This window comes from Pelophylax lessonae (genome assembly GCF_965119305.1).
Source record: "Pelophylax lessonae genome assembly, chromosome: 2".
Lineage (NCBI taxonomy): Eukaryota > Metazoa > Chordata > Amphibia > Anura > Ranidae > Pelophylax > Pelophylax lessonae.
The window spans coordinates 526,467,277-526,492,156 of NC_138769.1; the positions used below are offsets into that span (position 1 = coordinate 526,467,277).

General features: G+C 43.7%; 1 protein-coding gene across 1 annotated transcript in view; it reads right to left on the reverse strand.

The window, feature by feature from the left end:
• Nucleotides 1–6,191: 6,191 nt before the first annotated feature.
• Nucleotides 6,192–24,880, reverse strand: part of TDRD3 (tudor domain containing 3) — a 565,755-nt gene continuing 547,066 nt past the window's right edge. The window contains exons 13-14 of the mRNA XM_082246772.1: nucleotides 19,305–19,429; nucleotides 6,192–6,411 (exon numbers count right to left, since the gene is read on the reverse strand). Coding sequence (XP_082102898.1) covers nucleotides 19,313–19,429 — 117 coding nt within the window. The 3' untranslated portion in view covers nucleotides 6,192–6,411; nucleotides 19,305–19,312. The remainder of the gene's footprint in view (nucleotides 6,412–19,304; nucleotides 19,430–24,880) is intronic.

Here is a 24,880-nt window from a genome sequence, read left to right on the forward strand (position 1 = left end):
GACGTTTGGGACGACCAGAACCCTTCCTAGAGCTGGCCGTCCGGCCAAACTGAGCTATCGGGGGAGAAGAGCCTTGGTGAGAGAGGTAAAGAAGAACCCAAAGATCACTGTGGCTGAGCTCCAGAGATGCAGTCAGGAGATGGGAGAAAGTTGTAGAAAGTCAACCATCACTGCAGCCCTCCACCAGTCGGGGCTTTATGGCAGAGTGGCCCGACGGAAGCCTCTCCTCAGTGTAAGACACATGAAAGCCCGCATGGAGTTTGCTAAAAAACACCTGAAGGACTCCAAGATGGTGAGAAATAAGATTCTCTGGTCTGATGAGACCAAAATAGAACTTTTTGGCCTTAATTCTAAGCGGTATGTGTGGAGAAAACCAGGCACTGCTCATCACCTGTCCAATACAGTCCCAACAGTGAAGCATGGTGGTGGCAGCATCATGCTGTGGGGGTGGTTTTCAGCTGCAGGGACAGGACGACTGGTTGCAATTGAGGGAAAGATGAATGCGGCCAAGACTGGGCCGAAGGTTTACCTTCCAACAAGACAATGACCCTAAGCTCACAGCTAAAATAACGAAGGAGTGGCTTCACAACAACTCCGTGACTGTTCTTGAATGGCCCAGCCAGAGCCCTGACTTAAACCCAATTGAGCATCTCTGGAGAGACCTAAAAATGGCTGTCCACCAACGTTTACCATCCAACCTGACAGAACTGGAGAGGATCTGCAAGGAGGAATGGCAGAGGATCCCCAAATCCAGGTGTGAAAGACTTGTTGCATCTTTCACAAAAAGACTCCTGGCTGTATTAGATCAAAAGGGGGCTTCTACTAAATACTGGTCTGGTCTGAATACTTAGGACCATGTGATATTTCAGTTTTTCTTTTTTAATAAATCTGCAACAATGTCAACAATTCTGTGTTTTTCTGTCAGTATGGGGTGCTATGTGTACATTCATGAGGAAGAAGAATGAACTTAAAGGATTTTAGCAAATGGCTGCAATATAACAAAGAGTGAAAAATTTAAGGGGGTCTGAATACTTTCCTTACCCACTGTATTTGATCCCCTATCAAATCAGCAAAATTTCTGGCTCCCAGGTGTCTACTATAAAGGTAACGAGCTGAGATTTGGAGAGCACTCTCTTGAAGGGAGTGCCCCTAATCTCAGCTTGTTACATGTATAAAAGACACCTGTCCACAGAAGTAATCAGATTCAAATCTCTCCACTATCGCCAAGACCAAAGAGCTGTCCAAGGATGTCAGGGACAGGATTTTAGACCTACACAAGGCTGGAATGGCCTACAAGACCATCGCCAAACAACTTGGTGAGAGGGTGACAACAGTTGGTGCTATTATTATTCGCAAATAGAAGAAACACAAAATAACTGTCAATCTCCCTTGGTCTGGTGCTCCATGCATGATCACACTTCGAGGAGTTTCAATGATCATGAGAACGGTGGGGAACCAGCCCAGAACTACACGGGAGAATCTGGTAAATGATCGCAAGGCAGCTGGGACCATAGTCAATATGAAAACAATTGGTAACACACTACGCTGTGAGGGACTGAAATCCTGCAGCACCCGCAAGGTCCCCTTGCTCATGAAAGCACATGTACAGGCCCATCTAAAGTGTGCTAATGAACATCTGAATGATTCAGAGAAGAACTGGGTGAAAGTGTTGTGGTCAGATGAGACCAAAATCAAGCTCTTTGGCATCAACTCAACTTGCCGTGTTTTCAGGAGGAGAAATGCTGCCCATGGCCACAAGAACACCTTTCCCACCGTCAAACATGGAGGTGGAAACATTATGCTTTGGGGGAGAGTTTTTCTGCTAAGGGGACAATTTCACCGCATCAAAGAGACAATGGATGGGAAAATGTACGTCAAATCTTGGGTGAAAACCTCCTTCATTTAGCCAGGGCATTAAAAATGGGTTGTGTATTCTAGCATGGCAATGACCCAAAACACATGGCCAAGGCAACAAAGGAGTGGCTCAAGAAGAAGCACATTAAGGTCCTGGAGTGGCCTAGCCAGTCTCCAGATCCTAATCCCATAGAGAATATGTGGAGGGAGCTGAAAGTTCAAGTTACCAAATGTCAGCCTTCGAAACCTTAGTGAATCGGAGAGGATCTGCAAAGAAGAGTGGGACAACATCCCTCCAGGAGATGCGTGCAAACATGGCCAACTACAACAAACATGTGACCTCTGGGATTGCCAACAAGGGTTTTTCCATCAAGTACTAAGTCAGGTTTTGAAAAGTGGTCAAATATTTATTTCACTCATCAAAATGCAAATTTTTTTTAATTTGTTTGAATTGCGTTTTTTTCTAATTTTTTTGTTGTTATTCTGTCTCTCACTGTTAAAATAAACCTACCATTAAAATTATAGACTGATCATTTCTTTGTCAGAGGGAAAACGTACAAAATCAGCAGGGGATCAAATACTTATTCCTTCACTGTACATACAGCTTGTAGTTCTACTGATGAGTGCCCTTGTAGTCATTGACACTTTGTCCAGCTTTGTAACTGGTTGCCCATATGCAGTTAGACAGGCAAGCTGGAGGCAGTTTCTGCAGGAGCCTTATATTTCACCTTCGATCTACTGATGGGTGCACTGCTCTGCAGGCAGATTACAAAAAATACTTGCAAAAATGTGTATTTATTATCTCTTTCTTAAAAGTAAACTAAGCCTTTTAAAGTGTAAAGTGTATTCCCACTTTTGCAGCATATTATGTTTGTTATATATTCACATGGCATAACTTCAAAAAATACTAAACACTTACCCTTTTACTTGCTAAAAAACTAAAAATGCACACTGTATGCCTTAACAAAGGGTTAAAGATCTCAACACTTGGGTGGTAACATTGTATGTTAATGCACTTTTGAACCATAAACACATGCCGACAGCAATACATATATATATGTTGTGGTTTGCAAGTAGTTTACCGGGGGTTATAGCTGAAGTTATCAGCCATAACCCCGGTAATTTTGTTTTTCAGCCAGCGGCTGGCCTTCTCATGAAAGCTGCCTGAACGTCCCCTCCCGCCGTTTGCCAGTGTTTCTCAGGCTTAATGTTTTTACCGGCGCGCCTGAGAAATTATTCAACGGTGCGGCGGGAAGGTCACAGAGACAATCAAACACTAGATTGTCTATGGCCTTGGAGGATCAGGCGATTTCATGGTGTCACTTCCAGTCCAGGGTGGAAGTAAATTTTTTTAAAGCAAAATATCATTTTTTTTTTGATCTTTTGCTTTTAAAGATAAAGGAGAGATTTGGGGTATTTCTGACCCCTGATCTCTCCATAAAGATGACCTGCAATCCTTATTTCAAAGCATGTTTACATTCCTTGTAATAGGAATAAAAGTGATAAAAGAAAAAAAAAAAAAGACTGTAAAAATAAATAAAAAAAAAATTAAAGCGATCCATCTCTTTGTTCTCGCACGCAGAAGGCGAACGCATGTGTAGGTCATGCACATGTAAACGGTGTACGCACCACACGTGTGAGGTATCACCACAAATATTACAACAAAAGCAATAGTTCTAGCGCTAGACATTCTCTTTAACTCTAAACAGGTAACGTATAAAAAATGTTAAACCGTCACCTATGGAGATTTTTAAGTACCGTAGTTTGTCGCCATTTTACAAGCGTGTGCAATTTTAAAGCGTGGCATGTTAGGTATCTTTTTACTAGGCGTAACATCTTCTTTCATAGTTTACAAAAAATTGGGGTATATATTGTTTGTTGTATTTTTTTTAATTCATTAAAATTTATTTTCTCAAAAAAAAAAAATTGCTTTTGAAAAACCGCTGCACAACTACTGTGTGACATGAAAAATTGCAACGATTGCAAATTTATTTCCCAGGATGTCTGTTAAAAAATATATACAGTCAGGGAAAAAAGTATTTGATCCCCTGCTGATTTTGTAAGTTTGCCCACTGACAAAGAAATGATCAGTCTATATTTTAATGGTAGGTTTATTTTAACAGTGAGAGACAGAACAAAAAAATCCAACGTCATAAATTGATTTTCATTTTAATGAGTGAAAAAAGTATTTGACCCCTTCGCAAATCATGACCTTGCACTTGGTGGCAAAACCCTTGCTGGCAATCACAGAGGTCAGACGTTTCTTGTAGTTGGCCACCAGGTTTGCACACATCTCAGGAGGGATTTCGTCCCACTCCTCTTTGCAGATCCATTCCAAGTCATTAAGGTTTTGAGGCTGACGTTTGGTAACTCAAACCTTCAGCTCCCTTCACATATTTTCTATGGGATTAAGATCTGGAGACTGGCTAGGCCATTCCAGGACCTTAATGTGCTTCTTCTTCAGCCACTTCTTTGCTGCCTTGGCAGTCTGTTTTTGGTCACTGTCATGCTGGAATACCCATCCACGACCCATTTTCAATGCCCTGGCTGAGTGAAGGAGCTTCTTACCCAATATTTAACGGTACATGGCCCTGTCCATCTTCCTTTTGATGCATTGAATTTGTCCTTTCCCCTTAGCAGAAAAATACCCACAAAGCATATTGCTTCCACCACCTTGTTTGACAGTGGGGGTGGTGTTCTTGGGGTCAAAGGCAGCATTCCCCCTCCTTTGAACACGGTGAGTTAAGCTCATGCCAAAGACCTTGATTTTGGTGTCATCTGACCAAAACACTTTAACCTCGTTTTCCTCTGAATCATTCAGATGTTCATTAGCAAACATCAGACGGACCTGTACATGTGCTTTCTTGAACAGGGGGACCTTGCGGGCGCTGCAGGAATTCAGTCTGTCATGGTGTAATGTGTTACCAATTGTTTTCTTGGTGACTATGGTCCCAGCTGTCTTGAGAATTGACAAGATTCTCCCGTGTAGTTCTGGGCTGGTTCCTCACCATTCGCATGATCATTTAAACTCCTCGAGGTATGATCTTGCATGGAGCCCCAGACCGAGGGAGATTGACAGTTATGTTTCTTCTATTTGAGGATAATCACACCAACTGTTGTCACCCTCTCACCAAGCTGTTTGATGATGGTCTTGTAGCCCATTCCAGCCTTGTCCCTGAAATCCTTGTACAGCTCTTTGGTCTTGGCGCTAGTGGAGAGACTGGAATCTGATTGATTACTTCTGTGGACAGGTGTCTTTTATATAGGTAACAAGCCGAGATTAGGAGCACTCCCTTAAAGAGAGTGCTCTCCAAATCTACGCTCGTAACCTGTATAGAAGACACTTGGGAGTCAGAAATGTTGCTGATTGATAGGGGATCAAATACTTATTTCACTCATTAAAAAGGAAATCAATTTACAACTTTTTTGAAATGCGTTTTTCTGGATTTGTTTGTTGTTATTCTGTCCCTCACTGTTAAAATAAACATACCATTGCAATTATAGACTGATCATGTCTTTGTCAGTGGGCAAACATACAAAATCAGCGGGGGATAAAATACTTTTTCCGCTCGCTGTATATATAATGTTTGGGGGTTATAAGTATTTGTAGCAAAAATACTGATTTAAACATGTTAACAAAAAGTGCCAGAAAAGGCTTGATCTTCAAGTGGATAAATGTGTCCCTTAATAGTACATTGCAAGGTATTCTAAAAAAAAAAAAAAAAAAAAATACAAGCTACCTCTCGAGTCCTATGTATAAACCTACTTCAAAAAACAATTGGAAAGGTATGAAATACATTTTTATTTTTAGGTATGCTGTGCAAATATGAACACATGACAGAGGGGGTTCCTCAAATTTTACTGAAATTGAATGTGAATTTTACACTTTACAGTAAAAAACGGTCCTGTCCATACATAGATAAAACTATTAGCCCTTATTTATTATTTTTCAGGGAATGCATGGATTTCAGAGAAGGAAAATCAGCTCAGAGCAATGTCCAGGTGGTCACCAGCATAAGAACCGTAATAAAAACCTGATGGAGAATCTAACTTCTTCTACACAGTCTAACATTTTTAAAAAGTGTTTGGTTGGAGTACCACTTGAATAGCTTTGAGTCCGCTACCCTAATGACTAAGATATGTCTTCATATACAGACACAATACTGTTTGAGAGGAAGCACATGAAGGCTAATCTCATGTTGTACAATGTATCTGTTTTGTGGTTGCTTGTAACACTGATTATCACTATTGGCAGAGTACCACTATCTGTGCTGTTTACTGAGATGATAAAAACACAAAAATATGGAATTCATGAGACAAGAATCAGGCGCACTGTGGTTTTATTGATGAAAACAAAAAATGTTTCATTCCTTTTAAAATTAATTGGGTTAGTAGCTGAATGACGACACATCTGTAGTTAATCCCATCTCCACAGTTTAGGCTTTCTCACAATATGTATCCATACCACAGTGCAAGGCAATTCTTTAGAAAAATAAACCACTTTTGTGAAAACCGCTGAAGTGTTCCATTCATTTGAAAGAAATTTTAATGGCAGATCTGAAAAACAAACACATGAAAATATGAGTGAAAGGACAAAACAGAAAACAAGCAAAGAATAGGTAATCTTATTATCCAATGTAGGCAGTGATGAGGGATTCAGCTTGGCGAAATGCAAAGGTTTAGACTGACACAAGTAAATGCAGATTTGTCTAATCTGAAAAGAACCATATCATTCAGAAATAATGATTGCCTAGATTTCTGAATTATGACATTCTGTGAGGGTCAAACAGACTTGCAAATATTAAGGCAAATTCAACATCTGCAAATTATGTTTTTCACTTATAAAAGTCATAAAGATCTATACATTCTAAAGAGTCATTCAACAAATGCCAACAGTAAATGTTGCTATTATCTACTTACATGCCATATTAACATTAAAAGAAAAGAAACCTACTTTACTATTACATACAATAAGTACTGCAAAGTCACTGGAGATGCCGGTTTTATAATTTAGAACAGGTGCTGTCATCACTTAGCTTTGGCTTAGGCTCCTTTCACACGAACGATCTGATCAGATCCGCCTGTCAGTTTTTTAGGCGGATCTGATCGGATCCACCATGCATCCTTATGAGGCAGCGGATGTCAGCAGAGACATGTCCGCTGACACCCGCTGCCATCCGCATCCGATCCGGTCTGTGAAATCCGGAAGGATGGAAATCTATTTTCCATCCGTCCAGGGGATCGGACAGGATAAGAGTGGACAGGTGGTCTGCTCTCATACGATTCCCCCATAGAGAGCAGCGGGGCTCTGACACCTCCCTCTCTGCACACAGTGCGGAGACGGAGCTGTCATCTGCCTGCTCAGCAGGGATCGGCGGATCGATCCCCGATGAGCAGAGAACGGTCCGCACCGCACAGCGGACTGTGTGAAAGGACCCATAGAAGCCTTGGTAGGCATCAACTACCTTAGTAACCTCAGAACACGCAAACAGTATTTTGCTAATGTAATTTGCACTCACTAATCATTTGCCCAGAAAAGCCTTAAATTTTTAATCAATTAATGTCCACAGCTAGGGATGCACCGAAATTTCGGCCACCAAAATTATCAGCCGAAAATTAGCCTAATTTCGGCCGATAATGGGTTAACAGTGCCGAAATAAATATGGCCGCCGTGAGGAAGGAGGAGGGTGCAGCGCAGGGCAGGTTTAAAAGTCCCGCCTCTGGCCGGCCGCCCGCCTGCCTCTCAATGACGTCCCTACTACGATCTCTGCATTAATGAAGGGACATACCAGGCGGGAGGGCGGGGCGAGCGGCCGCTATAGATATAACCATGTGATCCTTCCTGTCAGCTCAGCGGGACTGTGACTGTGTGTGAATGAGAACTGATCTAACCTGACACCGTGCGGGGGGAGCGGCCGCTAATAGCTATACCTATGTGAGCGCTTCACTTCCCTGACAGCGGAGATACATGCCTGACAGGGAAGTGAAGCGCTCACATAGGTATAGCTATTAGCGGCCGCTCCCCCCGCATGGTGTCAGGTTAGATCAGTTCTCATTCACACACAGTCACAGTCCCGCTGAGCTGACAGGAAGGATCACATGGTTATATCTATAGCGGCCGCTCGCCCCGCCCTCCCGCCCGGTGTGTCACTTGTGACTGCCGCTCGCCCCGCCCTCCCGCCCGGTGTGTCACTTGTGACTGCCGCTCGCCCCGCCCTCCCGCCCGGTGTGTCACTTGTGACTGCCTCGGGGAAATTAAGATCCTCATTCTAAGGACACCTGAATTATTAATGGATTTCGTTAGGGAGAGGGTTTTGTTATTCTGCGCTGGTTATGGTTTGAAGCAATGACTAAAACTGGCAGAAGAGCAGAACAAAGAGAACGCACAGCAGCCAATGAACCTTAAAAGCAATGTTATATAAGATTCTCTGTTTTCAGGGCTGACATATAGGCTCCAGCTCTCTACTCAACTGTACACCTATCACTATTGAGATGCATCACAAAAGTCCTCTGTACACATATCTAAGCAGAATTAATATGGCATGAGGAAGCTACTGTGCACAAGGATAAAAGCTGTCTAAACACTTTCAGTGCCAAGTCCCATAGTGGGAGGTGATTTCCTGTCAAACACCCCTTCTGGTGAATTATTTTATCAGAAACACCCTCCCAGGAGTAGTTCTTTAGGGGGAGGGGGGGGGGAAGAGAGCTGAGGCAGCTTACCAATGATATTTGTATTATGCAGCATGAGGGGTTAACCGCTTCCATACAGAGCAGTTAGACCCCCTTCCTGCCCAAACCAATTTTCAGCTTTCAGCACTCTCACACTTTGAATGACAATTGCTCAGTCATGCTACACTGTAACCAAACAAAATTTTTATCATTTTTTTCACACAAATAGAGCTTTCTTTTGGTGGTATTTGATCACAACTGGGGTTTTTTTTTTTTCGTGATATAAGCAAAAAAAGAGCAAAAATTTTGCAAAAAAAACACTTTTTTTTAGTTTCTATTATAAAATTTTGCAAAAAATTAATTTTTCTTCATACATTTGGGCCAAAATTTATACTGCTACATATCTCTGGTAAAATTAACCCAAATTAGTGTATATTATTTAGTCTGTGTGAAAGTTATTGAGTCTAGAAGCTATGGTACCAATTACTGAAAATTTATCACACCAGATGTACTGATGGCCTATCTCCTTTCTTGAGGCCCTGAAATGTCAGGACAGTACAAATACCCCCCAAATGACCCCTTTTTGTAAAGTAGACAGTCCAAGGTATTTAGTAAGAGGCATGGTGAGTTTTTTGAAGTTATAATTTTTTCCCACAATTCTTGGGAAAATGAAGAAAACATTTTTTTTTTCTTTTTTTTCCCCAAAACTTTGTCAATTTATAAGCTATTTCTAACACATAGCATGTACACAGCAAAAATGACACCCCAAAATTCATTCTGCTACTCCTTCTGAGTATGGTGATACCACATGTGTGAGACTTTTACACAGCCTGGCCACAAAAAGAGACTCCACGTCCAAGTAGCACCATAAGGCATTTTAGGAGCATAAATACACATAAAACTTTCTTACTACCTATCACACTTTTCAAGGCCCTAGAGCACCAATACAATGGAAAAGTCCACAAAATGACCCCATTTTGGAAAGCAAACACTCCAACGTATATTCTATGAGGCATTATGGGTCCTTTGAACATGTCATTTTTTTCCACAAGTTTTTGGAAAATGTGGGAAAAAAATAAAAACTTTTTTTTTTTACACAAAGTTGTAAATTTATAGAATATTCCTAACACATAGCATGTACATAGCAAAAATGACACCCCAAAATACATTCTGCCACTCCTCCTGAGTATGGCAATACCACATGTGTGAGACTTTTTCACAGCCTAGCCATATAGAGGGGCCTAAACATCCAAGGAGCATCATCATGCATCCTAGCCACTTGCCTAGGCCTATTTTTGACATTTGGTGTTTACAAGCTAAAATCAGTTGTTTTTGCTAGAAAACTACTTAGAACCCCAAAACATTATATATTTTTTTTTTAGCAGAGACCCTAGAGAATAAAATGGAGATTATTGCAATATTTTTTATCACACCGTATTTGCGCAGCGGTCTTCCAAACGCAATTTTTTGGGAAAAAAATCACTTTTTTTAATTAAAAAATAAGAAAACAGTAAAGTTAGCCCAATTGTTTTCCATAATGTGAAAGATAATGTTACGCCGAGTAAATAGATACCCAACATGTCATGCTTCAAAATTGCGCACGCTCACAGAATGGTGACAAACTTTGGTACTTAAAAATCCCCATAGGCGACATTTTAAAAATTTCTACAGGTTGCTATCTTAGAGTTACAGAAGAGGTCTAGGGCTCAAATTATTGCTCTTGCTCTAACGATCGCGACGATACCTCACATGTGTAGTTTGAACACTGTTTACATATGTGGGCGGGGTTTCCGTATGCGTTCGCTTCTGCGCGCGAGCTCGCGGGGACAGGGCGCTTTAATTTTTTTTTTTTTTTTTTTACTATTTATTTTATTTATTATTTTTTATTTTTACACTGTTTTTTAAAAAAAAAAATTATCATTTTTATTTCTATTACAAGAAATGTAAACATTACTTGTAATAGAAAAAGGCACGACAGGACCTCTTTTTTGTGAGATCTGGGGTCAAAAAGTCCTCAGATCTCACAAGTACACTAAAAGATAGAAAAAATAAAAAAAAAAAAAATGAAAAAAAAATTAAATAAAATGAAAAAAAAAAAGGGACCTTTAAACTGGTTGCTAGGCAATGACGTTTGCCGTAGCTCCGGTCCTCCAAGACCATAGAGTCAAGTGAGGGCAAGCTTGCCCTCACTCGACATCCTGTCTGTGAGGATCCGGGACCGGATCGTTTTCCCCGCTGCCGGCGGGTCCGGTAAACGGGGAAAAGGACCAGAATGCAGCGGGAGGGGGGGGGGCACCTCTTTCGCCACCCCGGAAGGGTGATCCCGCAGCAAATCCGCCGCTGGGACCACCCTTATCGGAAAGCCAACCGTCCACCGTTTAAAATAATACCAGGGTTATGGCAGCTATCTGCTGCCATAACACCGGTATTTAGGTTTAAACGGAGGACATATATAAACCTTTTTGGACTTGGACATGGTGGCTGTATGAAGGGTGACAGGTACTCGGGTACTTTGCTGGGCAGGTGACAGGTACTCTGGTACTGATGAGCAAGTGGCAGGTACTCGAGTACTCCGATAGGCAGGTGACAGGTACTCGGGTACTCTTATGGGCAGGTGACAGGCAGGTGATAGGTACTGATGAGTAGTACTGATACTGATAGGTGATACTGATACTGTACTGATGATGGGTACTGATGATCAGTACTGATACTAATAGGTGATAGGTACTGATGGGTACTGATGAGTACTGATGAGTAGTGATGGGTAATGATGAGCAGGTGGCAAGTACTCGGGTACTTCAGGTGTCAGGTACTCTGATGAGCAGGTGGAAGGTACTCAGGTACTCTGTTGGTAGGTGACAGGTACTTGGGTACTCTGATGGGTAGGTGACAGGTACTCGGGTACTCCGATGACGGGTACTCAAAGTACCAGAGTACCGAGTACCTGTCATCAGAGTACCCGAGTACCCATCATCAGAGTATCCGAGTACCCATCATCAGAGTATCCGAGTACCCGTCATCAGAGTACCCGAGTACCTGTCATCAGAGTACCCGAGTACCTGTCATCAGAGTACCCGAGTACCTGTCATCAGAGTACCCGAGTACCTGTCATCAGCGTACCCGAGTAATTGTCATCAGAGTACCCGAGTACCCATCATCAGAGTACCCGAGTACCCATCATCAGAGTACCCGAGTACCCATCATCAGAGTACCCGAGTACCCATCATCAGAGTACCCGAGTACCTGTCACCAGCCCATCAGAGTACCTGTCATCAGAGTACCCGAGTACCTGTCATCAGCCCATCAGAGTACCCGAGTACCTGTCATCAGAGTACCTGATGGGCTGGTGACAGGTACTCGGGTACTTTGATGGGCTAGTGACAGGTGCTCTTTATTGGGGGGGGGGGCAATCAGTGTGTTTGGGGTGCACTGTACTTGGTAACTAGCTGTTACCACAATCTCCTCCTCACACAGGATCAGTGTGTGAGGAGGAGAACACGGTGACAGCTAGTTACCGTGTTCTCTGATGACATTTGTGACCGGCTGTGATTGGACACAGCCGGTCACGTGGTAAAGAGCCAATTTCATTGGCTCTTTACCTAGATCGGGGATCGACTCTGTCCGAGGGACGAGCCTCGTCCCCGATCGCTGCTCTGCGCGCCCCCGGGGGCGCGCATTGCAGAGAGAACGAGCGGCTCGTGCTGGAGCCGCTCATGTGATCGGCTGTGATTGACACAGCCGATCACGTGGTAAACAGCCAATTTCATTGGCTGTTTACCTTGATCGGGGTTGGACTCAGTCCGAGGGACGAGCCTCACCCCCGATCGCCGCGCTGCGCGCCCCCGGGGGCGCGCAGTAGCGGGGAGATCCGGGCGCCGTCATATGACGTCCGCCCGGATCGAGAAAGGATTTGTGCCGACGTCATTTGACATGACGCGGTACGGAAGGGGTTAATGTTTGTCACTACTGGTCACTGATGCATTAGTGACCGACCAGTGGCAGTTAATTAACCCCTTTGTGCTGCATTAGTGCAACCAGTATCAGTGTTAATTAACACTGGTTGCACTGATACTGGTTGCACTAATGCAGCACAAAGGGGTTAATTAACTGCCACTGGTCAGTCACTAATGCAGCAGTGACAATACATTAACCCCCTCATGCTGCATAATACAAATACCATTGGTAATTAAATTACCCTCTTGCCAACCCATCACAGTACATATACTGTGACAGGTTGGCAGCGACAGGTGTACGTCGCTGCCTGTTTTTGGTGTATGCCCCTGTTCTATCTATTTTAAAAAATTTTGGGGGGAAAAAGTCATTTTCGGTTTCGGTTTCCGGCCAAGGGCATCCTGCATTTTCGGTTTCGGCCCAGAATTTTCATTTCGGTGCATCCCTATCCACAGCCATTGGTCTTATAGTAAAATGTTATTAAAATAATGTCAGGATTGCAACATTTTTTGCGACTTCCTACACTAAGCAGGCAAAAAGAGAAGTATGAAAAATACAGGGTTCAATTCAAGTGGCAAAATGGCCTTATTGCAGTCATAACTCTTGCTTTAAAAAATATGTAAAAAGGCTCTGCACATTTATAAAGCACAAATGTGCATTGCGTTCTGCTTGCCTTGACTCTGAAGCAAGCTGGGAGCTATTCAAATAAATAGGAAAAAAAAAAACACAAGAGGAAGAAATCATTCAACTTTGTATGCCAAACTGCTTTAGAAGCTAAACAATTGTTACTATTAAAAACTGAAAAGATTATCTGAAACACATCTTTACCACTTGAGCTCTCATGCTTGTATAACCCTTATTGACCACAGCATTTCTTACATTTTTATTATGAACCTGTTTTATCATGGATGCCTGTGTCAATACTCTAGATGATATTGACAAGGAAATACGTAGTTTTATTTTTTGTGTTTTGTTTTTTGGGGGTGTGGGGGGGGGGGGGGCAATCTAGGCCTTTTTTGGCATTATTGTCTTACAAAAAAATATTTTATTTTCTGTCATTTGGAAAAAAAAAAACGTCCCTGCAGCCTTTTTTTTTTTTTTTGTCATTGTTCAATCGCCTGAGGTTAACTGTATATAACCCAGCCGTAATAATCAGAGAACATTTGTCCCATACTGTACAACTAAGAAATTGCATCTAAACCCAAAACTTATTTTTTTTTCCCTTTAGTGGGAAAGAGACAGAAGCCCTGTCATGTTTTTATTTTTGTCTGTGTACCTGGTGACACAAATAGCATCTGAGAGTATCCCTTCCTATTCATTTTAGTAACCAAGATAGAAAAAGAAGGGAAGCCAAAATCTTGAGCTTTCACCAAAACAGAATTAGAAGGGAAGTCTTTCAATAGGGACATCTGTTATGTTAACAACTGTCCATGAACTTAAGGTCTCTGACTTTGGAGAGATTTACTATCATTACCCATTGTGTCTTTGGGATAAGAAGTTAAGAGCAATTTCCCGAGTGGGACAATATATACTGTATTGAATTTTTAACTTACCGTAAAATCCATTTCTCTGATGTTCAATTGACAGACACAGCTCCGGGTATTCATAACCATTGGGTTATACTGCCCCCTACAGGAGTAGGGCACTAGGCAGGAAATAATTCTGGGTACACCCATGGGCAGTCCCATGGGGTATACTCCCTCTCTCTGCTATAGCCACTCAGTTTTGTTACAAGCAGTGTCAGGACAATAATAACTCCACAGAGGGATGGGTGCTGTGTCCGTCAATGAACATCAGAGAAATGTATTTTACGGTAAGTTAAAAATCCCATTTTCTCTTTTGTTCATTGCTGGACACAGCTCCTGGTATTCATAACCATTGGGATGTCCCAAAGCAGTGTTAAACATGAGGGGTGGGAACAACCACTAAAGTTAGCCAACCAGGCAACAGGAGCTCAACCAAACAACTGGAGCCCACCTGAAAAAACAATTCACCCTCAAAGAGGCTCAGGTCCTCTCAAACAGCAGCCCAGCAAAACCTTGTGGCCAAAAGAAGCATCCGCAGATGCCATCACATCAACTTAATAAAAGTGTGCACCGGTGACAAGGTAGCTGGCTTGCAAACCTGCGTCAGTGATGCCCGATGACCGAAGGCCCAAGAGACACTAAGTGCCCTAGTAGAGTGCGCCTTGACAGGGAAAGGAGGAACCTGAACCCTGATGGAATAGGCCTGAACCCCCATCTGTCTGATCCATCTGGAAATTATCGCAGAGTAAGTGGACAACCCATTTCAAAGTCCGTCCATGAGCACAAATAGAGAGCCTGACTTCCTGAAAGACTCCGTAGCTGCCAGGTACACACGAATTGCCCGGACCACATCCAAGGCATCCAAGGCAATTTCCTTTGGATGTTTAGACCTGGGACACAGGGAAGGCAACACAAGGAGCGAGGATGAACCCCAAGCGACTCACACCACGCAATCTACGTCTTCCATCTACGATGGTAGATCTTCCTAGAAGTAGATTTCCTAGCTTTCAACAGTGTAGGAATAACTGATTTAGATAAACCCCTATCCTTCCGCACCTAGCATTTAACAGCCAAGCCGTCAAAGCCAGCGACTGCAAATCAGGTTGGAAGATTGGTCCTTGGGACAGCAGATCCTCCCTGAGAGGAAGCTTCCAAGGAATGTCAGCGACCAGCCGCACCAAATCGGCATATCACGCCCGACGAGGCCAGTCCGGAGCCACTAAGATGACTGGAATCCCTTCTACCTCGATCCTGCATAGAAGTATGGGCAAAAGCTTGAGAGGAGGGAAGGCGTAAATCAGCCGATACTGACCCAATTGGGCCACCAGCACATCGGTGGCATCCGCCAGAGGATCCCTTGACCGAGCCTCCAACGTCTGCACCTTTCTATTGAGCCGAGACGCCAACAGATCCAACTCGGGGGGTGTCCCACCTGAGACACAGCTGATGAAACACCTCCAGATGAAGGGACCACTCCCCTTGGTCCAACGCCTGCAGATTGAGGTAATCCGCCTGCCAATTTTCCACCGCGGAAATGTGCACGGCAGAGAGGGGGGTGGAACGAACCATTTTGTCTACCTTAGAATGCCGGCTATCTTCAAAGCCACCAGGACACTTCTTGTGCCCCCTTGGTGATTGACATAAGCCACGACAGTGGCATTGTCCGATTGAATGCGCACTGGACAACCCTGAAGACGATTTGCCAATAATCCAGACACAGTCTGATCGCTCGGAGTTTAAAGACATTGATTGGGAGTCTGGACTCTTCCAGCTTCCAGATCCCCTGAGCAGAATGCTTGCCGAGGACGCCTCCCCAGCTGGACAGGCTGGCATCCGTGGTGACCACTGTTCAATACAAGGGGAGGAAGGATTTTCCCAGCCAAAGCGTCGGAGAACGAAGCCACCAAATCAGGGACTCTTTCGGTCCCTCAATTCAGCCAGATCGGATTGTCCAGAGACTGCGCAGTCTTGTCCCATTTGGTCAGAATCTCCCTTTGCAGGGACCTCAAAAGGAACTGTGCAAACGGAACCGCCTCGAAAGTAGACAGTGACACCATCAGGCCCAGCACCCGTATGCAAGTCTGGAAGGACAACCATCTGCTGGACAACAGGAGGTGAATTGCAGCCTGCAATTTCTGGAGTTTGTCCAGAGGAAGGAGCAATCTGGCTAAGGCCGAGGCCAGAGTCAGGCCCAGATAGTCCAGCTTCATGAACAAAGCAAGAGCAGACTTCTGAATATTCAGAATCCAGCTAAACTCCCGCAGAGTTCGTATTGTGATCTCCAGGTTTTCCACCAGAGCAGAGGGAGATTCTGCTCATAGAAGGAGATCGTCTAAGTAGCCCAGTACTGGGATCCCCCATTGGTGTAGCAAAGCAAGCACCAGGGCTAACACTTTTGAAAAGACCCGAGCAGCAGACGCGAAACCAAAGGGTAACGCCAAAACTGATATTGCTCCTCTCCCACAGCAAAGCAGGGAAAACGCTGTGGTCTGGGGACAGGCGCAAGTTGGAAGGGAAAAACCTTGCCAGGGGACAAGAGCGAAACTCGTTTCTGTAGCCGGAGCAAATGACTTTGGGGACCAACTTGTCTTGCACCAGGGAAGTCCACAGATCCGGAAACCAGCAGACGTCCCCCCCCACCCCAGACACTGGTGAGGGTGCACCTTCATGCTAAAGGAGCCTTGTCCATGGATCTGGAGAAGCCCGATCCTGGCTTGCCAAACTAGGTTCTTTGGATCCTCCTGTAGAGGACCTGAAAGGCTTTGAGTCCTTGTCAGTCGACCCTGAGGGACGAAAAAACTTCTTGTGAGCTGGGGAGGAAGGCCCACATCTATGATGAGGTTCCTTGCCCTTAGTAGCCTGTGGAAGAAAAGTACTCTTCCCCCCGTGAGACCTTTAATAATGTCATCCAGGGTAGCTCCAAACAGGCAATCTCCTTGGAAAGGAAGATCAGTCAAGGCCTTTTTTGAAGTCTGATCCGCAGACAAGAACTTGAGCCAAAAGACACGCCGAAGGACCACTGCCAAAACAGAGGGGCGAGCCATCAGGGGAGCCACATCCAAAGAAGCATCACAAATAAACTGCAGTCCCTGGACCAGCTGGTCCACCAGCTCGGCAAAGGCAGGGGGAGCTGTTCCCCCTCCAGGTCATGGCATAAGAGCTTAGACCATTCGGTCAAAGTTTGCGACACTAGGGCAATGGTGAATACCGCCCTCATCGCCAAACCAGCCAGAGTGTACATATTGCGGGCCACAGCCTCCGCCTTCCGGTCAGCCAGATCCCTAAAGGCCAGGGACTTTTCAACCGGAATCATGGTTGCCCTGTTTAATCTGGAAACGGTAGGGTCCACCACTGATGGCACAGTCCACTTCTTAAGAAGAGACTCCTCACAGGGGTAACGCCAAGTAAAGCGCTTAGGGACCCCATGGGGGACGCTTTGGTCGTCCCCATTCCTTAGCTACAATTCTGTCAAAATTGGCAGGGAAAGGAAACACCTTTGCCGCTCTGGATGACTTGTGAGTACCAAAGGGTACCTGCGCCTCCATCGCAGCTTCAGCTGCATCCTCCATCTTTAGGGTCCCACGCACAGATACAATCAGTGCATCCACCAGTGCCTTTTCGTGTGAGGTCGCAGATGTGGAGGAATCATCCTCACTATCAGAGGAATCCAGACACGTAGTTGCAGACCCAGCGGGTTGTCCCACGTCCGCGGCAGCCGAATCAGATTCAGAATCTGATGAGACAGATGAGGCAGGGGAAGGCGGTCTCGTGAAAGCCCGTTGCCCGAAAGCCACCTCCACCCGGGACACAAGGGACTCCAGGACTGCCGTCAGTGCATGGATAGATGGTTGGGACCCAGAGGGCCCCGCAGCCTCAGAGAGGGGATCAGGTGGGGAAATGTGCGCCAAAGACTCCAGGAGACCTCACAAAAGGTGCAAAACACTGCTAAGGGGCAACCCCCACCACGCTGGCAGCACCTCCCAGGTGCCAGGGACAAAGCACCAAGCGATCCTCAGCAATGAGGGAAAGGACCCCACCAAATTCACCACCTGCAGAAACAAGGGCCTGCGGCCACCAGGATAATGCACTACACATGCGGTAATCAGGGAGTAAAATCATCCAGGAGTCAGCACCAGGGGATGAGGAGGGGCTCCCACCACCTAAATCGCCATCCACAGGGCTCCACTGTCATGGCCGCTGCTATTTGCAATGGCAAACCACAGCAAAATGGTTGCCGGACTACAAACACATGGCCACCACGTATAGGAATACACAGGCTACAACAAAATGGCGGCACCACGAAGCATACAGGAACCCAAGAGGGAGACCAGGCCTCAAGGACAAATCCAGACAGGATGGGGGGGCCCTGGCAGGAGCCCCTAACCAGGTACAACCCCCCCACACACAGTCGCTCATCCGGTTGCCGACAGGGCATTCTCTGGCCCCCATCGCTAGTAAGTACCCTGCCCCCACCCCAGGAACAGTAGCCAGACTACCCAAACAGCCCCAGTGTATGTGGAGGGCAGGGGGCAGGTAGGGACTCGGCAAGGAGAGGGTGCCTGTGGAAAGGAGGGGAACCCTCGTCCACCCCAAAACCCTCCAGGGGGAGAGGGGGGCCAGCTACTCACCATAACAGGAACTAGGCAGGCACCGATCCAGACAGAACCAATCTCCATTGAAATGGGGGGCTGTTAGCCAGAAGAAACAATGCGACTCGGGCCAAGACCCGGTCGTATGTGACCTCACGAGGCGTTTAACTCGCAGGCCAGTCCCCATTCAGTGGGGCTATGCCGCGGCCAAACTAGTGCGGAGCTGATGTCTGCTCGTGCTTGCTGGCCAGACTGGGGTGACCACTGAGTCCAGTACAGCAGTTGATTGTAGATCTCACAGTTGATTGTAGATCTAAAAATACATATTTTTTTTTGCCAGGGCCAAAGATCCCAGCAAGGAACTAGGCAGAAAAAAACTGAGTGGCTATAGCAGAGAGAGGGAGTATACCCCCTGAAACTGCCCATGGGTGTAGCCTTAAGTCTTTTCGGCCTAGTGTCCTACTCCTGTAGGGGGCAGTATAACCCAATGGTTATGAATACCAGGAGCTGTGAACAAAAGAGAAATATGTTTTTATATGCAGCTTTTTGCAGTTTTTGTATACAATGTAGCAGTATATACAAACTAACTTTACAGTGCATGCCCTTGGTATAATTTTTCCACACTAACATAAAATGTAAACTAAAGCAGAGCATAGAATCAGAAAATCACACATTTGTGTGATTGCACATTGCAATCATAACAAAATGATGTTACCTTAACAGTCAGTTCCGTGCCCTGGGTGGCTGATAAAATTGCTGGGTTGGTCTCGTAGATCTTCTGGGCTGGCCATCACCTCCTCTACGGAAATCTAGGGAGTCTCCAAATTGTCCCTCTTCTTCCTGCATAAGACAAATTAGTGGCTATCAAGACCATAAAGTGCATCTGTCACACATCTGTGAATTGAACATAAATGATATGTCCTAAGGTAATGTAAAAGAAGCAGCACACCTACTGTATCTTGCATGCCCTCCTCCCTGTATTTTTATACTAGACATAATACCACCCATAATGTAAGTAAAGCTTCCTACTATCCCCACTTCAGCTCTCACACATGTACAGGCGGTCCTGGGGTTACGAACAAGATAGGGACTGTGGACTTGTTCTTAAGTTGAATTTGTTTGTAAGTCGGAACAGGTACATTTTTTAAGTGTAGCTCCAGCCAAAATAATAATTTTTACGTTTTTTGGAGAGTATAGGAAAGGATTAACACCTCTGTACCATTTGTTTTGCTGTCTGTGCCCCTGTTCAGAAGATTTCAACTCACTTTCTGTCCCTATGACAATTGGATTTAGAAAATGTTGGGTTGTTGTGGAAACAAGAAAAGGTGATAAAGATTCAGTGGAGACACCTTTTTCCCATGAGAACTCTTAAAGGAATGGATTTCCCTTCCTAGGGGTATATTTCCTCTCACTTCCTGTTGTCTGAGTCATTTGTAAGTCAGATGTTTGTAACCCGGGGACCGCCTGTATACCGCTTAAAGACCAGAGCAATTTTCATATTCCCGCTATTGGCCTACTGATTTCGCTATGTTTTCATTGCTTATGACAAACTTATGACACACATCTTGCTATGGATACACTCTATATTTAAATTCTGTTATGGGCCAGGAAGTGAGTGATTCCATTAAGGAAGTATTTCCAGTGTGGAATTACCCACCTGACATGGCTCTAACATAGCAGCTGCTGCAGTCTTAAGTCGGCCATACATGGATCAAAATTTGGCCAGTTCACCAGGGACCAGCCAGGGACCAGCCAAACTTCAATCCATGTATGGATAGGCTAGCTGTACAGAAGTCGATCTAGCAATTGATTTCTGCACAACCAGCCGGTTGGATTTTCCCTGCTCGATCAATTGAATTGACACCCCAGCGATATTAGTAGTGGAGAATAACAAGGATGTAAAGCTCACACCTTAGACACACAGAATAAGTTGTTTAAAAAATAGGTTGTTTAAAAAAATGTATTCCAAGGTCCAGAACTGTTAAGATGTTATACACAGTTTTTTTTTTTTTTTGGAGCACCACAAGAATGCGAACACCAATATATTAATGTTTCTAAAATACATCTAATCAGTAGAAAAGAAACTTTCAATAAATACTGCAACATAAAACAATAAATAAATAAAAATATAAAACCAGAAGATCATTTAGATGTACAACTGTAATGTTCTGGTACCTTTGGGTACCCTAATTACTCTTTCATAAGTGTATGCGCCCCACCATTCTCTTTTGGTAATGTGCGCATACACCTTTAAGACTGATGCTGTCATCACTGAGCGCCGGACTGGATGGCTATTTAGATCGCCGGCTCTCACTCACATGTGTTCGTTCAAACTGCTTTGTGCCTTGATGCTAACCTGTCTTGAAGCTCTCATGCTTGCAAGCATACCTCGCTGTCGGAACCACGCTGCGCTGATCCCTGTATCTCGCTACTGGATCATCCGCTCTTGCCGAACCTCTCCTCTGCTACATTGCTATTAGTGATAAGTACCCCACAGGGGAAACCTCTATAACCTTTATACTAAAGCTTACACTATCTAGCTCTGCATACTAAGGACTATTACTACATCTGCATTATCTAAGATTGCTAGCTCTTGAGCCTACTACAACCTGTTCTTGCACTGGGTTGATCTCTCTTGTATGTCCACCTGCTACTCTGTCATCTGCTACCATACATGATTGCTAAACCTAACTGCATCCCATCTGCTACTATCTTACTTTCAAGAACATTTCCTTTCAAGTGTCTGTCATCTACCATCTCTACCCAACCTGTCTCTTCAGCCTATCATCACTGTGTTACTATATACATAAGTCACTCTAGGAAACATCTTATTGAGTGTGTGTATTTACTTGCTGAATTGAGATCCTCCACACATGATGAGTCATTGGGAGTTGGGATTGGTGTCTCAGCGTTTCTCTACATGACTACTGAAGTGGAATATTTCTGCAGCTGAAAATCCACATCATACGTAAAACGCAGGAGCGTTACAACAACCAATGTTTATGACAGTTGTAAGTGTGCATAAGAATGGCCAAGCTCTCTTCCTTGTATCCTCAGTGCATCCTCATGGATGTTATAGGTGGCCTGATTGTTTTGACAAGTGTACTCCACTGAGGGTTACTTCTTGCTATATCTACAACTTATGATACATTACTATGATGGTGAATGGGAAGAATGCTCCTTACACTTTTCGTCATTGGAAGAATTACCCCCTTACAGATAAATGAAAAGAGCAGTGGTGTCAGTGGAAACTTACAGTGCCTTTGCGAAAGTATTCGGCCCCCTTGAACTTTGTGACCTTTTGCCACATTTCAGGCTTCAAACATAAAGATATAAAACTGTCATTTTTTGTGAAGAATCAACAAGTGGAACGCAATCATGAAAAGGAACAAAACTTATTGGATATTTCAAACTTTTTTAACAAATAAAAAACAGAAAAATTGGGCTTGCAAAATTATTCAGCCCCCTTAAGTTAATACTTTGTAGCGCCACCTTTTGCTGCGATTACAGCTGTAAGTTGCTTGGGGTATGTCTCTATCAGTTTTGCACATCGAGAGACTGACATTTTTGCCCATTCCTCCTTGCAAAACAGCTCGAGCTCAGTGAGGTTGGATGGAGAGCGTTTGTGAACAGCAGTTTTCAGTTCTTTCCACAGATTCTCGATTGGATTCAGGACTGGACTTTGACTTGGCCATTCTAACACCTGGATATGTTTATTTGTGAACCATTCCATTGTAGATTTTGCTTTATGTTTTGGATCATTGTCTTGTTGGAAGACAAATCTCCGTCCCAGTCTCAGGTCTTTTGCAAACTCCTTCAGGTTTTCTTCCAGAATGGTCCTGTATTTGGCTCTATCCATCTTCCCATCAATTTTAACCATCTTCCCTGTCCCTGCTGAAGAAAAGCAGGCCCAAACCATGATGCTGCCACCACCATGTTTGACAGTGGGGATGGTGTGTTCAGGGTGATGAGCTGTGTTGCTTTTACGCCAAACATAACGTTTTGCATTGTTGCCAAAAAGTTCGATTTTGGTTTCATCTGACCAGAGCACCTTCTTCCAGGTGGCTCGTGGCAAACTTTAAACAACGCTTTTTATGGATATCTTTAAGAAATGGCTTTCTTCTTGCCACTCTTCCATAAAGGCCAGATTTGTGCAGTATACGATTGTTGTCCTATGGACAGAGTCTCCCACCTCAGCTGTAGATCTCTGCAGTTCATCCAGAGTGATCATGGGCCTCTTGGCTGCATCTCTGATCAGTCTTCTCCTTGTATGAGCTGAAAGTTTAGAGGGACAGTCAGGTCTTCGTAGATTTGCAGTGGTCTGATACTCCTTCCATTTCAATATTATCGCTTGCACAGTGCTCCTTGGGATGTTTAAAGCTTGGGAAATCTTTTTGTATCCAAATCCGGCTTTACACTTCTCCACAACAGTATCTCGGACCTGCCTGGTGTGTTCCTTGTTCTTCATGATGCTCTCTGCGCTTTAAACAAACCTCTGAGACTATCACAGTGCAGGTGCATTTATACAGAGACTTGATTACACACAGGTGGATTCTATTTATCATCATTAGTCATTTAGGTCAACATTGGATCATTCAGAGAGCCTCACTGAACTTCTGGAGAGAGTTTGCTGCACTGAAAGAAAAGGGGCTGAATAATTTTGCACGCCCAATTTTTTAGTTTTTTATTTGTTAACAAAGTTTGAAATATCCAATAAATTTTGTTCCACTTCATGATTGTGTCCCACTTGTTGTTGATTCTTCACAAAAAATTACAGTTTTATATCTTTATGTTTGAAGCCTGAAATGTGGCAAAAGGTCGCAAAGTTCAAGGGGGCCGAATACTTTCGCAAGGCACTGTATCTGAAAGGCAGAAATTGCTCATTGCTGCAGAAATTGCTTATTGCTCAAGAAACCCTAATTGAGAAACCCTGATCTACTGAGATAACAGAACCTTCTTTTAATACACCTCCTGCATAAATTAACCCCTCTGCGATCCTTAAAAGGCTCACAAGATTTTCATAGGGAGATTAGCCAGCTATTTGGAAAACCTTCCCAGAGTACTGCATATTTTTTAAATAATGTAAATAAAAAGTAACCATTGTAGGAACCACTGGCAGCGCTGTAGTTTGCCTCAGTCACTGTCACTTTTTCTGAACAACTTGGGCAAAAGGTAAATAAAAAGAAAAATATTAATTAAAGAATATAGAACATTAAAAAAGTATAAATACCCTGCTTACTATTACTGTTCTAGTAACTGCACACAGCTATCGGAATGCAACATTAGATAAAACTCCATTCTCTTAATAGTTTCAGACTTTATGTGAGGAGGCACTGAAGTAACGATCACTGCATGAGACTGCAGTCCGTATTTTGTCCCATATCTCTTTTGCTCTACTATAACAAGAGAAGAAAATTTACACCAACTGAAAGAGTGAGTTTGGGTTCATTTATACTTGAGCGCAATTGCACTGTAGTGCGCATTTTCATGCATTGAGGGGCATTGGATTAGTGTATCAATTCAAAATTAATCAACTGTCTCACCCATTATTTATTGCTGCTGCATTTTTATGCAGCGCAGGTGGGTTCTGAATGTGTGCTGGGTGCTACCCAACTGAACTGGTAAGGAAATGCATGAATACTTGTGCAGTGTGCCACGGCATGTTACTGCGCTGCAGGTAGTGCAGATAGTATGAACAAGCCCATTAAAAACAATAGCTGCACTTTTGTGACAGGTATTGATTAATAAAGATTTATTAAGTAGCTTAAAGCCATGGAGCAATCTATAAAAAAGAAAAAACAAGCCTATCTACAATTATGATGCAAGCCCACTTATGAACTGAATTTTAAACAGACATTCCAGAATTATTTTTTGTACTTTTTCATTTTTAAAGTATAGCTTTGTATATGTAATGCTATGTCATTTTGCCAACACAAAAATTTGTCAGGTCCGAATTCCGTCACTTGATGGCTCAAGCTGTCAAAATCCTTAATGTATTGTTGGCACATATACCTAATGCATTAAATCCCAAAGAAGCAGAATGTTTTTCAGCAAGGGTAAAAGTTCTAGTTACCTATTAAAATATAGTGCTAACAATATCTGAAGCGCTGTACAAAACTATATATGCTGGTGTAACTAAACACGTAAAAAAAAATATTTAAGAAAATATTTAAAGCCATGTTTGTCTCGTGTTTTGTTATTTTCAATTTGCTGGCTTTCAGTGAAATTAATTTAAATGGGTTGTTTATCTTACAAAAACAGTTAAATATAATAAAGGCTAGATTTAGTAAT